Source organism: Carassius carassius, chromosome 18, assembly GCF_963082965.1.
Source record: "Carassius carassius chromosome 18, fCarCar2.1, whole genome shotgun sequence".
Lineage (NCBI taxonomy): Eukaryota > Metazoa > Chordata > Actinopteri > Cypriniformes > Cyprinidae > Carassius > Carassius carassius.
Window position 1 is genome coordinate 13,472,322 of NC_081772.1, and position 14,226 is coordinate 13,486,547.

The window sequence follows — 14,226 nt, forward strand, 5'->3', positions numbered from 1 at the left end:
ATTTTCATTGCTACATGTGGGAGAGAGGACCTTTCATCATGAACCCATTCACTAGATTGAATCAGACTTACCAGAGCTGCACGCTCATAAGAGAAAGGACTCAGAACCGACTAAGATGAATCAGACAATGCTATAATAGACATATAAGAGTATTTTAACTGATGGCATTTGATTATTTCTTCAACTTAAACATTAAAACAGCAATATAGTGTTTTGATGCACGTGAATTCAGTTGATAATTAGCAGAAAAAATATACATATTATGATAACAGCTGTCTGCTCTCATGCTGCTAATAAACATATTGACATAGTTAATTCCCAGTTCTATGGCACAGGGCAATGATCTCAAAATGATGGTGAAAAATTATAATATAACAGCAAAAGGACCAGATGTTTAGGTTATTTTGTTATACATTTCTTAAGACAACAAATGCATTTTGTTTCCTTTATGAAGATTTAAGGAAACTTAGAACAGAAATAAATTCATGTTTCCACAATGAGCTGGATCTCAACATTCCTGCTGTTCTGGAAAAAATAAACAAATAATGGGGATTCTAAAGTGCTTGAGTCCAGGGTCACTCTCCATAGCCTTTGGAAAATGAATGTATCCTAATGTCCCCAGACTTAGCAACTAATTTAATTGACTAATTGAGTGTATTTTGTCTAGAGCTCCTAACCCATGTATGCTACTTTCCCCCAAAAAACAACCTTATGCTACTATCCCCCAAAAAATGTCAGTATAACCAAGGGAAGGTACAGGGCATTTTATTGATACACATTTGCTGGAAAAAAAAAGTACAAAGTGTACATGTGAACAGCATTATTATTAAAATGAAACATTTTGATCACTATGACCTTAGACTGTCACATAATAGGGTTTCCTTCACTCCAAAGAGGATAGGGACATTGACCGCATCATGTTTGTATTTTGGATGTTAGCAAGTGTTCTGTTTAGTTTCCTCAAGAGTACAGACCTTTCGAGATACTCATTGAGGGTGGTAGCTTGCCATTTAGCTGGCAGCAATCACCTTGCAGCTCTCCTGAAGCTAAGCATAGCTGAATCGATACCTGTAGGAGAGACTCCTGGGTAAACTGAGGGTAGCTGCTGGTGTTATTTAGCCCAGCAGAGGGTGCTCACCCTATGATCTGTATGAGTCCCAGACTAGTGATCCCAGAATAGTCACTGCATGGGACACTGTAAAAGAGCACTGTGTTTCAGATGAGATGTTGAACTGAGGTTCTGACTCTTTGTGGTCATGAACAATCCCAGGGCCCAATGGCCTTCTAATAACCTCCACCTATGAATTAGCTGCATCAGTCTGCTTCCTTATTCCGTGTCTGCTTCCTCTCATTTATGTGTGTACTTCTCAGCAATGTCCCCAATGCAAGGACAATTAGCACAGTGAAGCACAAAGTTATAAGCCAAAACAGATGGAATAAAAATCAACTTTATTATAGGAGATAGCATACAGTAATATAATAAGGGCCACAGTCCTAAGGCATTAAACACCGTGATATTGAAGTTCTTATTAGATTCAAATTTGGCCAATTTTTCCCTCCCATAAACAATTGGACACTTTTATTATTGGATAATTTTATTAATGTATTGTTCATTTAATTAGTATTAGTTTATTATCTATTTTATTATTATTTTATTGCTTTTGATGTTGCTCATGGTGTTAGGTTTTAAAGATCTAAATTGTTCTCTATGAGGGTGAATAATGCATTAGAGGCAGCCAGGTCTGTCAGTGGTACACGACACCCGGTGAGTTGACCATGACGAAGGTGTGCGTTCTTCAGTATGGTGGTGGTTTTGCTCTCTGACGATATTCTGGGATGTGGTGCAGAATCCACCCGGCGGGGGCCATGAGGGCAACGGCAAACACAGACATGGTGAACAAACTTTGCTGCAGAAACACACATGAAATGCACACATGAAATTAAACAGCTTTGAATACTTACAAAATTTGCACTGCTATTTAAATAAAAACATTAATATGTGAAATAATTGTAACATTTAAAATAACTAACTTAGTACTCTCTCCCTCCCTCTCTCTCTCTCTCTCTCTCTCTCTCTCTCTCTCTATATATATATATATATATATATATATGTATATAAATATTTTCTATTTAATTCTGTGATGGCAAAGCTCAATTACTCCAGCCTTCAGTGTCACGTTATCCTTCAGAAATTTTTCTTATACACAAAATAAACATTTCTCATTGTTATCATTATTATCATGTTGAAAACAGTTGTTCTGCTCATTTTATTGAAGCTTTGATAAATAGAAATTTCAACACAACAGTGTTTTTTTAAATAGAAAGTTTAGTAGAAAATTTAATGTATCCTTGCTGAATAAAATAATGAATTTCTTTAAAAACAATACTGCCCCCAAACTTTTAAACAGTTTAACTGTTACATTTAAACAGTAATATATACAGTGTATATATATATATATATATATATATATATATATATATATATATATATATATATATATATATATATATATATATATACTAATTATGTGAACCTTTTTTTTATTGATTTGCTTGTAATTTTGATCTTGGATCATGTTCTTCAATACAAGGAGTCATCCAAATTAATCCCATTATCTCCATTGACTTTAGTTATAATGTTGACTGATCCCATGAATCCTTGCAACCTTTTTGGATTTTGTAATCATTTCACTCACCCCAGGTCCGATCTTGTTTTTGGGTGGTTTGCTGTAGATGCTGGAGTTGCGTTTCTGGACAATATCCCTTGCCCTGCTGACAGTCACCGGCTGCACAGCTCCCCTCAGAAAGCTCAGCATCCCACCAGCTGTAGGGTCAGCACCAGTAAGTATGGATGCGTCTGAGAGAGAGAGGCTAAGGGAGAACGAAAGGGGGGATGTTCATTGGGTTTCCTGCCTCAGGACTGCTGAAGAGAAAATAGATGTTTCCTGTCATATTATAGACTTCCCAAAACCAGCCCACTCTTTGGGAGGGGCCTAGACAGTTTGACCACCCACCCAATACATTAACTTTTCTTCAATGCCCCTTTTGATGATATGTCAATGAAACAGCAGAATATAACATCATATTACTTTGATTCAATGTAATTTAGATTTAAAGTTACATCAACTCATGTTGAACCGCTAATCTATAAACTATTGAATTTTTCTTAACCTTACAGGTGATGGACAAGCAAAGCTCATTTTGGTTTATAATGTAATAGGTCCCACAGATCGTAACTGTGTTTTATTCTGCTATTAATGTCTTGTGTGATTTACACCTTATTTGCAGATGCTGTTTGAATGCACATGAGCCAATAAACACCTGGCTCTCTGCTTCATGTGCTTTCAGGGCTGTGTCCAGTACAAAGAGGTACAGATTACAAGAGATCTGATTAGAGGAGCAGATTAAAGGGAGATAAAAGTGCAGCTGGCTGTGTGTTCGGTCAGCTGTCAGTACAGCCTGTGGTATTGCACTTCATTCATGTTGGTGATCACATTAAAGAGGCTGGTTTTTCATGTTAGATTACCCCTTGCCATTCAAAACTTCCACATTGGATACACCCTACTCATTGTTTGGTTTCTGTACTGGGTGTGAGCAACTTTTTGTGTGTGCTGTTATTGTGCTATTTTGATATCTTCAGTGGAAATGAGATATTTTACCTGAGGATATTTTTTTCAAACCTATATTTAAAAGTAGGACAAAACATTCCTGAAAGCAAGATTTTTTGTGCCTTTGTTTGTGATAGTGAGTGATGTGTATGAAGTTACTGAAATTAAATTCAGTCATTTTATTAATCTTTTCTTTTTCTTTATTTTTTTATTTTTTTTTTAAACCAACTTCATCCAGATTTGCATAGATTATGAATGACATCATATAAATTTACGAGAAATTGCAGGCCATCCATTTGAAGCCACCTGGACAACAGTTCAATAATGTGTCGTTGTCGCCCTCCTATTGGAAAAGCCTGATGACTAAAGAAAGAAACAATTATATTATATTATATTATATTATATTATATTATATTATATTATATTATATTATATTATATTATATTATATTATATTATATTATATTATATTATATTATATTATATTATATTATAAAAAAGAATTATGTAAGAATATTATAGAACTTTAATATCAGATAATATTATTAAAGCTGTTAGGTGATTTAATAAAAGATTTGATAGAATTATTTACATTTTAAATTATATATATATATATATATATATAAATTTAGTAAATTTCCTACAATAAATATATAAAAACCAAATTTTTCATTAGTAATATACATTGATAAGAACTTCATTTGGACAACTATAAAGGCAATTTTCTCAGTATTTAGATTTTTTGCACCCTCGGAGTCCAGATTTTCAAATAGTTGTATTATATGTATATATATATATATATAGAGAGAGAGAGAGAGAGAGAGAGAGAGAGAGAGAGAGAGAGAGAGAGAGAGAGAGAGAGAGAGAGAGAGAGAGAGAGACTGATTGGACCTTTTTGCTCTATGCCTCATCTGAGCTCAAACAGATAGATGGCGTAGCGACATTGCTAACCGAATACTGACAGCCCTCCCCTCATTGTTTTACTGAATAAGAGGAGGATACAGCACTACATGTAATACCTGCTGATAGCAAACTGAAAGCGAAGAGCACAGACTCTATTTGAGCTGTTTTGTTTTTGAACGAGCCGAGTAATGTAGGACGGATGGTGTAACGAAAAAGTACTAGCAGCCTGCTAGCGCTTAACATATGTGTTTGTATGTCTCTGTCTGTCTGTGTGTGTGTGTGTATGTGTGTGTGGGACGAGCAGAGGTTTTTTTTCTCAATTACACTCTACAAAAGAAAAGTGCGAAAGAATTTGCTCGGCTAAACAAATATCAGGAGTCACTGGCCTGGATTTAGGCTCGTTTTATGAGCAAGAAGAGAAGAGAGGAGCAGTAAACTTGACTCAGGTAGGATTGAAGGCATTTTTCTCCTTTTTTTTTTTTTTTGCTTTGCTTGCTAATCTGCCATGGCGAGCTGCTGAATTAGCTACATTTACAGTTGTGACTTGTGTATTAAAACCACAACAGCCCGCGACTATTTATCCATAATGTTGGTTATTATAACCGGATAAACTTCAAATAGTAACATATTTCACTCTTCCACGTAGACCTAGTAAGCAAAGCTTAGTTGTTATGGTTAGCTTGGATGCTAAACCAAAAACATTAACATCATCTAAGTTCTTTAGTTTATTGCATAAATAGGTTAAATCAACTAGATATGCCGTATTTTGATAACTTTTACACCCAAAGGAGCTGTAAAGAGCCACCTGAATGCTAAATGCACATAAAGCTAGGCTAGCTGAGTATGCGTAGTGTGCAGTTATTACAGATGTAATGCCTTTCATGTATGCGGACACGTCATTTAATAGAGGAAGATTTTAGAAATAAGCATGCATGTTCAATTTGAGCATTCAGTTACCACCAGCCTGTTATAATCAGTTTTAAATATGATACTGACTTGATTTAAGACATACACTTCCAGTTGCCCAGTATAACTTATATAGATACTAATAAGTTTCAAAAGCATACTTGGCATGTTAGAGATGTTTGTGCTTGTAAAAAACCACTATAGTCCCCAAGAGAGAGCTATTTTGCTTCTCCTAACAGGTCCTCCTCCTTGTGCACTGTACCTTATTTTGGACCTCTGCAATTAGACAGGGCATTGTTTAGGACAATTACTGGACAGGAACGTATTCCCTGTCTTTGTCTTGACTGTTTATTTCTTCAGGAATTCTGGAAGTCATCAGGGTCTTATTAAAGGCAAAGTCTTAACTGATGACCAAATTGGTTTACATCAAGTCCCATCCTGTTTGCCCCCCTTGAGTTCATTCACCTCCACAGTATCTCTCAGTTTCCCACACAGAACAGTGTTTCCAGGAGCCTTAAATGTGTTGTGAGATTGTGCTGATGAAGAATTGTTTTGCAACCCAAACTGATTTCTTTGTGATAATGGAGATGGTCACAGTGATAATTATTTGGTGTTGTAGGAAATATTCAGGAATTTCGAGTGTGTTGGTTATCAGATGTCCCCCAAGCAAGACTAGAGATGGTGTGATTTACTCCTAGCCTAGCGGCTACCTATGAGAAACAAAGGTAAATGTTTTAATGAAACCAAACCAATTCTTTGTTGCTTTATCTGCTGCTGCTCTGTTGAGAGAGTGTCATCCTTAATATAGCTCAATAAGCACCATTGTTGTTCATCAAGGTGGGTTATTCACGAAACATTCGAGTGAAGAGAGCAGTGTGGTTTGGGTCCTACAGTATGTTGTAGACATGTTGTGACTGAGGTTGAGGTGTTGGGGTTTCCCCCTATTTTTATCTTCCTGTTATTTAGGCCATCCTTTTCTCTGTTATTGTGCTGCAATATGTGCCGGTGCCAACCGTTAAGAGAGATTTATGTTTGATGGTGCTGCAGTTCTGTGTTAAAGGGATAGTTGACTTGAAAATGTGAGTTCTGTCATCATTTACTCACCCTCATGTCATTCCAAAACCTGTAATGAAATATTTTGAAAAAAATATCCATGTAAATCAGTGACCACAGCTAATACATTCTAAATAGTACAAAAGTAGTCCATATGATTTGTGCTCTATATTACAAGTCATATGATTATTCACTGATAATCTCGCCACTCAGAGAGATTATAAATTAATTTGTGAACTGGATGAACTGGTAATTGCAAAGAACCAGCTTTTATTCACTGATCCGTTTCTTAAATTCAGTTTACAGTCTCAGTGGTCTTTGCTTCAGTTTGAGTTTGCACCTTGCTTGACTTTTTGATCTGTCCCTCAAAGCTTTCAGTATGACTGGAACTTAGTGCATAACCTGCATTTAGTGCATTTATAGTATTGATAGAATACAGTGCATTTGTCCATTATTGATTTTGTTTCTTTCCTTTGTACAGAAATTAACTGTGCGAAGAGTTTTTGAAAGGTTATTTATTTTCTTTATGTATGTATATATATTAGGGCTGTGACGGTTGCCGTGACAACCGCATCACCGCGGTGGTCGGTTGCTACCGCGGTTGTCTACTGCCACCGGCGATAGTGCACGTGATGTCACAAACTCTATAGCAAGCATAATACAAAGTTTTGTATATAAGTGTAATAACTGTAATAGTTGCAAATTCTAAATCTATGGTAATTAACAAATTACCTCAAACACAGAGTTTCCTTTAGATTGGAAAATACAGTTATGCATTCAGCAAATTAATTTAGTGTTGGGCGATGGATCTTGTTGGGAAAGCAAATACCACATCGCCGATCTGGAGTCATCTGCATTCATGTCACCCATCAGTGTTTGCACAAGTTCTCGTGATCGCAAACGCTGGCTGGTCAGGTACGGTGAGGCTTTCTCCAAACTGGACAAATACAAACGAGACAGCGATACATGAAAGATGAACGATTCCTATTTCAAAGAGAGCGCGTGCAGATGAGGAGTTAATGAGCTCGCTTGGTGGCGGAAAAGTAAACCGGACGCAACACAACCGCGTTGCGACAGGTTTAGTGTCTATACAGGACATTTGAACTCTGTGTCAGTACCTCACAGACCGGACGGGGGATTTATCATGTCGTGTTGTGCTGCATCCAGTATAGCATCACTGATTATGTTGAGTATTTTCTCGCGCTTCGTCGCTCGCGTCCGTTAGACAGGGTGTATTTAACTTTCTTATTTAGGCTACTTTCTTGTAGAGCTGAAACAACGAATCGATTTAATCGATTAAAATCGATTATTAAAATAGTTGTCAACTAATTTAGTCATCGATTCGTTGGTAAATAATTTATTTGCCGTAAGCGGCTTATTTCGTGCATATTTCAGATCTGCGGTGACCAAAGTGTGGCAGTAATGAGCCGCCGGAGGATTTACTCAGCCAGTACAACAGGAGAAGTAGCGAATAGCCAATAGCTGGCCTTGTTTTGTCACGTGCTTCCCGAACGGCGTCTCTGCAGCATTCAGCAGGATGTGGGAGTACTTTATTTTGAGCCTTCAAAAAAGAAGATTAACCTGTAAACTCTGCACTACTGAACTGTTTAAGGGACCGTTCACATATCGCGTCTTTTGTGCGCTCATGTTCGTTATTTCCAATGTAGGCGCGCAGTATGTGCGCTCATAATGGAAGCGACGCGGTCGCGACGCACCCGTTTTTCCAGGCGCGTGCACACCGCATCGAGTTAAAAACATTTCAACTTTTCAGAATGCAGCAAGCGCACCGCGGGTCATGTGACAAGAACTAAATAATCAGCTTCATCCTTTCCCGTAACAACGTTAAAAGCTCAGCCAAGATGAAGGAACAGCTGATCATAGCTGTATATGGATTCCCATTTTGAAATTAATTTAGTAGCAGAGCTACTGCAAGCGATTTTTAGAGCTGCAAATCCATATCCTTTGCTGAAATTTCCGCGTCTTCAAGGAGAGAGCACGTCATGGTTGCTTAGCAAAGGCAGACGCCTCAGGGGCGCTTCTGCACAAGCGCTTTGGAAAGGAGGAGAAAGCGGTGCGCACAGTCTATGGGTGCACCTAGCGTTTTAGGCGCGATATGTGAACGGCCCCTAAGCCTTTTATTTGTGCAGATTCTCCAGTACAATGTTGTTTGCAAATGTTTAGTTGTAAAAGCCGATAACATTGCTTTTTAACAGTTAACATTTAAAGCTTTACAAACATGTTCTGTGATCAGTTTGTCGTTTACCAGTTCATAATTCAGTCGTGCAGCCTAATTATGACTGAATGAGAGAGGTAAATGTTTAAAGATATTTGAAATGCACTTTTTTTTTCTAAGTATTCACTGCTCTTTTTCACACAGCAGGTTTTTTGTGTGTCCGTTTTTTTCTGGACAACCTTCTGATGGATTTTACTTTAAATTGTGAGTTCCATTCAGGTTTCATGCCATTGGCACTTTATTCGAAGGATTGTTTACAATTTCACAGCATAAGCTATAAAGCTGTTTCCCAGTAAATAATAAAATACAACGCACTGCAATCTTATTCTGTTTTATCCTTATTCTTCGTGAAAATATGTTCTGAAAGATTCCTTAATAAGCTTTGTTCGGGATGTTAAACTACTTTAGGAGCTCTAAGGACTGCCATGGTGAAAACATTATTTGAAATCTCCTTGTGAAATTTGATAGAGTATGGGTCAGTGTTTTGATTGCAGAAGAGTTTGACAAGGGATCACTAACACATAATAAAACAACTCCAGGTATATTTGTGATGAGGATATGACAATGCAAAATTATTAAAATCTCTTAAAAATCTATGCTGAATGATAAAGACCCTTTATTAATAATTTACTTTGGGGGGGAAATGGGAAAAAATAAAATATAAGTACATAAACCGATTAATCGATTAATCGTAAAAATAATCGACAGATTAATCGATTATCAAAATAATCGTTAGTTGCAGCCCTACTTTCTTGTTTAACTGCATTATTTCTTTGATATTTATTTTAGTGTTTTGCAGGCGGCATTTACTGACAGAAGTGCTCAAATATACACGAACTGACGAGTTAAATATGATGTGTTAGATGAGTGAGACAGTGCTGGGCTGATTTCATAGACATGTGCATACATATAAATATATCCTGTATATAATATATATAAAAAATATTACATGCATGCAGAGTTTAAGTCAGCTTTAATCACCTTTTTTTTGGTAATTCCATGAATTAACTGACCACGACACTGCTTGCACATAGTTTATTTCGCAGTTTGATATGAAAAGATATGCACAAAGGAAGCGCGCACCGGCGACTTTGAGCACAGGACCGTCCGCGCTTGCTTAACTTGCACCTGATAATAAAGTGAGTGGAGCGCGTGTCTGAAACGTCTCCTGTTCAGTCATTCTGCGACTGAATAAATTCACTTCTTGTCATGAGAAAAAGTGACAGAAGCAGCAGTTGTGAGTGGGTGGCCATCTCCGCCCCTATATGTTAAATATTTTGAATACGTTAAACTGAAAAAAATTATCGCCTTCGTTAACGAACAACTTTTGACACTCATACATACATATATATATATATATATATATATTATATATATATATATATATATATTTATAATATTATTATTATAATATTATTATTATTATAATTTTTTATTTTTTTTTATCAACACCGCGCCACCGGCGGTTGTTGGTCCATGACTACCGCGGTGGTAAAAATCAGCCACCGTCACAGCCCTAATATATATATATATATATATATATGTATGTGCTTTAGTTTTGAACTGCTTTGTGCTTTCTATATTTTCTTCTTATTACAAAAAGCATGTAGGCTATAGTGCATAGACAGTAGGGCTGCACGTTGTGTCGTTTAAGCATCGATATCGCGATGTACGAATCCACGATAGTCACATCGCAGGATGTGCGATGTAGGCTGTCGTAGTTGATCTGTTATTCATTAACTGTACGGGCCAGCTGCTCCCCAGCCCTTGACGAATGTGATTCGCAGATTAATTGCACAGCTTAACCATCATAGAGTGAAAGTTTTTTCATTGACAGGACTGAAAAACACATGCAAGTTTAACAGGGCAGAGAGAGAGAGAGAGCGCGAGAGAGACACAGAGAGAGAGAGAGCGCGTGAGAGAGACAGAGAGGGAGAGAGAGAGCGCGTGAGAGAGACAGAGAGGGAGAGAGAGAGCGCGCGAGAGAGACAGAGAGGGAGAGAGAGCGCGCGCGAGAGAGACAGAGAGAGAGACCGAGAGCGCGCGCGAGAGAGACAGAGAGAGAGACAGAGAGCGCGCGCGAGAGAGACAGAGAGAGACCGAGAAAGACAGAGAGCGCGCGCGAGAGAGACAGAGAGCGCGCGCGAGAGAGACAGAGAGCGCGCGCGAGAGAGACAGAGAGCGCGCGCGAGAGAGACAGAGAGCGCGCGCGAGAGAGACAGAGAGCGCGCGCGAGAGAGACAGAGAGCGCGCGCGAGAGAGACAGAGAGCGCGCGCGAGAGAGACAGAGAGCGCGCGCGAGAGAGACAGAGAGCGCGCGCGAGAGAGACAGAGAGAGACAGAGAGAGACAGAGAGAGACCGAGAGAGACAGAGAGCGCGCGCGAGAGAGACAGAGAGAGCGCGCGAGAGAGACAGAGAGAGAGACAGAGAGCGCGCGTGAGAGACAGAGAGAGACCGAGAGAGACAGAGAGCGCGCGCGAGAGAGACAGAGAGAGACCGAGAGAGACAGAGAGCGCGCGCGAGAGAGACAGAGAGAGAGACAGAGAGAGCGCGCGAGAGAGACAGAGAGAGAGACAGAGAGCGCGCGCGAGGGAGACAGAGAGCGCGCGCGAGGGAGACAGAGAGCGCGCGCGAGGGAGACAGAGAGCGCGCGCGCGAGAGAGACCGAGAGAGAGACAGAGAGAGACAGAGAGCGCGCGCGAGAGAGACAGAGAGCGCGCGCGAGAGAGACAGAGAGCGCGCGCGAGAGAGACAGAGAGCGCGCGCGAGAGAGACAGAGAGAGACAGAGAGCGCGCGCGAGAGAGACAGAGAGAGACAGAGAGAGAGAGAGAGAGAGAGCGCGCGAGAGAGAGAGAGCGCGCGAGAGAGAGAGAGCGCGCGAGAGAGAGAGCGCGCGCGAGAGAGAGACAGAGAGAGAGCGCGCGCGAGAGAGAGACAGAGAGAGAGGGAAGTCTCTTATGCCCACTAATGCTGCATTTATTTGATATACTGTAGAAACTGTAATATTGTGAAATTACAGCTAAAATAACTTTTTTTTTTTTAATTAAAACATTAAAATGTATTTTAAAGGGTCATGTGATGTTTTTTTAAATATCATTATTTTATGTATTTGGTGTAACAGAATGTGTTGACATGCTTTGTTCAAAAAACACATTATTTTTCAAATACTGTACATAATTGTAGGTCTTCTATGCCCCGCCTCTCTCCAAATCGCCGTTTTCTACAAAGTCCCTCCTCACAAATGCAGTCTGCTCTGATTGGTTAACTGACTTACTGCATTGTTATTGGCCTAACACTGCAAGCACTCGTTGGAAATGTAACGCCCCTTTCCAGCAAATCTACACATTTGAACAGTCAAAACCAACTTTTTTTAACCAATAACAAAACATACTAACAGTAGCTGATGCAGAAGCACCAGATTGTCATAGCAAAGTCAGAATGACCTCCTGTCCTAGGTTCACGAAACGGTTGTCCATAAAATGCGTTGCTGTTCTGTTGTAAGTAATTAAAGATTCCTAAATGCATCTACTTCCGGAAGGCCAACCACGGCTTCTTTCTTTGCGTGAACATTTGTGTGGCATTACGCATATATTTCTACATGGTGACGTAGGGCTGGACAATATATTGAACAATATGATCATGCGCAGCTAGTCAGTAAAGCCGGTTCCATGATAAGCGGTAAATCCCCATCACCTGCTTTCAGATGGAACGGCAGTTAATAGACGGTTTCATCGGGCGCACGCGCCTGGACCTAAGTTAACTTCCGATCTGTGTTGTGTATATCGGTCTGGCTGCAGTGCCTTCTTCAGTGCAACTGCAGTGCAAAGGCTTCGTTGAAGAAACATAAGTAACGTTATGTACTGCACGTTTAATAAAAATAATTCCTTACATTTATATGTTTAGATATCAAAACGAGGCACAGGTGTTTTTATATCGCTGTATTTCTGAAGGAAGACTTGCATGTTACATGCCTGATAAAGCAGCATGTGAGCGTATCAGCTCTGCTTTATTTACAGCTGTTACTGGGGAAACCTCCATTTCTCGCGCTTAAAAGCATCTCCTGCTGGCAAAGAATTAATTAGCATTTTCATTAAGTCCGCCTGATCCACGCCGCAAACATATTTAGTTTATCAAAAAATATCTACTCTAGAGGGACTTGGCTGTTGTTATTGATTCTATTTGGAAGTCTGCCGGAAGTTAAGTTAGGTCCACAAAAGCGCGCATGCGCAGTAATGTTTGTTTATGTTGTTGCCGTTGAAACCGTCTATACACAGAGCCATAGTTAACTGACAAGCTACGCTATATCAAGTTCATTATTGAAGATTAACTATTAATTTATTACAATTATAACAATTATATTCATTTAGTAACATATTAAATATATCTTAGTATAGGCTATATCTTTAGAGTTTTATAATTTATTATCATCTTGTCAATCCACCAGTTCACATTTTACAACTGCATGATTTCTGCGTAAAAATTCGGTTGGTTTTGGTCTAAACAAAGAGCAGAAGGGCTTATTGAAAAATACGAATTCATTCTCTGCCAGCAGGTGGCACTTTTCACCAGGAATATAGCCATTCCCCCGGTAACTGCAGTAAACAAACCAGCTCAGCACTTGAAACTTGCAGCGCTCATTTAATCAATTAAACCATAGCCTTTTGAATTGTAAGCTATATCTCAATGTATACATGTATATTTTGTTTGTTTTTTACTGGAGCACCACCTGAGTCGTCTTCTCCCATTTCTACCAGTGATCCTTGTTTCCATCCTGCGGTACTCTCTGTGCAGATATCAGTAGCATCACTGAGTTGTAGGTTGCCAAGTTGAGGGGACAAATGGGTTGATGTTTATGTGTGTCAATCGTGTGAGAATGATTTCATACAAGGTCTGGCAACTGTACAACCTTGGAATATGTTGACATGATTATTCATATAATGAGGTTTGGGCCAAAGAGTATATAGAAGCCCAAAATAGAAGTCATTATAAGTTGTTTTTTGGTCCATACAAATTACAGGAGTTTTACCAGAGGTGAATGTAGAGCCCCTTTCACACTGCACATTGGACCCGGCAAATTGCCGGAACATTGCCGGGTCGCCTTCTGTGTGAAAGCAAACACGTGCCGGGATTGATTCCGGCATTGAACCCGGGTCGGGGACCTAGTAACATTGCCGGGTTCAATCCCGGATGAGCGCTGTGTGAACAAAAGCCAGATCTAATGCCGTGTGGTAGTGATGACGCACGTTATCGCGCAACTCTTTTACCAGCTGTTTTGAAGGTAGATCAAAAAAAAATGTGCAAACTGTATGAAGCAGAGATCAGTTAGTTCCTCACTTTCTGCGCTGATGCCGAGATTTAATAACACATTGTTAAAATCTAAAGTTGCAGCTGTATTATTTAATGAGCTTACATGAACTAAAACTTTTATTTTTTAACAAAGATTAATAACTTCTGCAGCAAATGTAGATTGTTCATTGTGAATGTCAATGGTTAACTGATGTCTTTAGTTAACTTTGTAAAGT

The 14,226-nt window shown here is 39.2% G+C and overlaps 2 protein-coding genes across 3 annotated transcripts in view; one reads left to right on the forward strand and one right to left on the reverse strand.

Annotated features, from left to right (window-relative positions):
* Nucleotides 1-1,432: 1,432 nt before the first annotated feature.
* Nucleotides 1,433-2,910, reverse strand: LOC132091872 (cytochrome c oxidase subunit 8A, mitochondrial-like). Its single transcript, XM_059497960.1, has 2 exons — nt 2,697-2,910; nt 1,433-1,907 (listed from the first exon to the last, which is right to left on the reverse strand). Exons 1-2 carry the CDS (start codon nt 2,814-2,816, stop codon nt 1,797-1,799), a joined length of 231 nt encoding a protein of 76 aa, XP_059353943.1. The 5' UTR covers nt 2,817-2,910; the 3' UTR covers nt 1,433-1,796.
* Nucleotides 2,911-4,534: 1,624 nt separating this feature from the next.
* Nucleotides 4,535-14,226, forward strand: part of LOC132092443 (BTB/POZ domain-containing protein 7-like) — a 62,145-nt gene continuing 52,453 nt past the window's right edge. For both annotated transcript variants that reach the window (XM_059498676.1, XM_059498677.1), the window contains exon 1: nt 4,535-4,956. The gene's annotated coding sequence lies outside the window, so the exon portion shown is untranslated. The remainder of the gene's footprint in view (nt 4,957-14,226) is intronic.

Coding starts and splice junctions, on each gene's coding strand:
- LOC132091872 (XM_059497960.1), bottom strand. CDS start 2,816: ATGCTGAGCTTTCTGAGGGGAGCTGTGCAGCCGGTGACTGTCAGCAGG. Junction 1,908..2,696: donor AAAACAAGATCGGACCTGGG/GTGAGTGAAATG, acceptor GTGTTTCTGCAG/CAAAGTTTGTTCACCATGTC.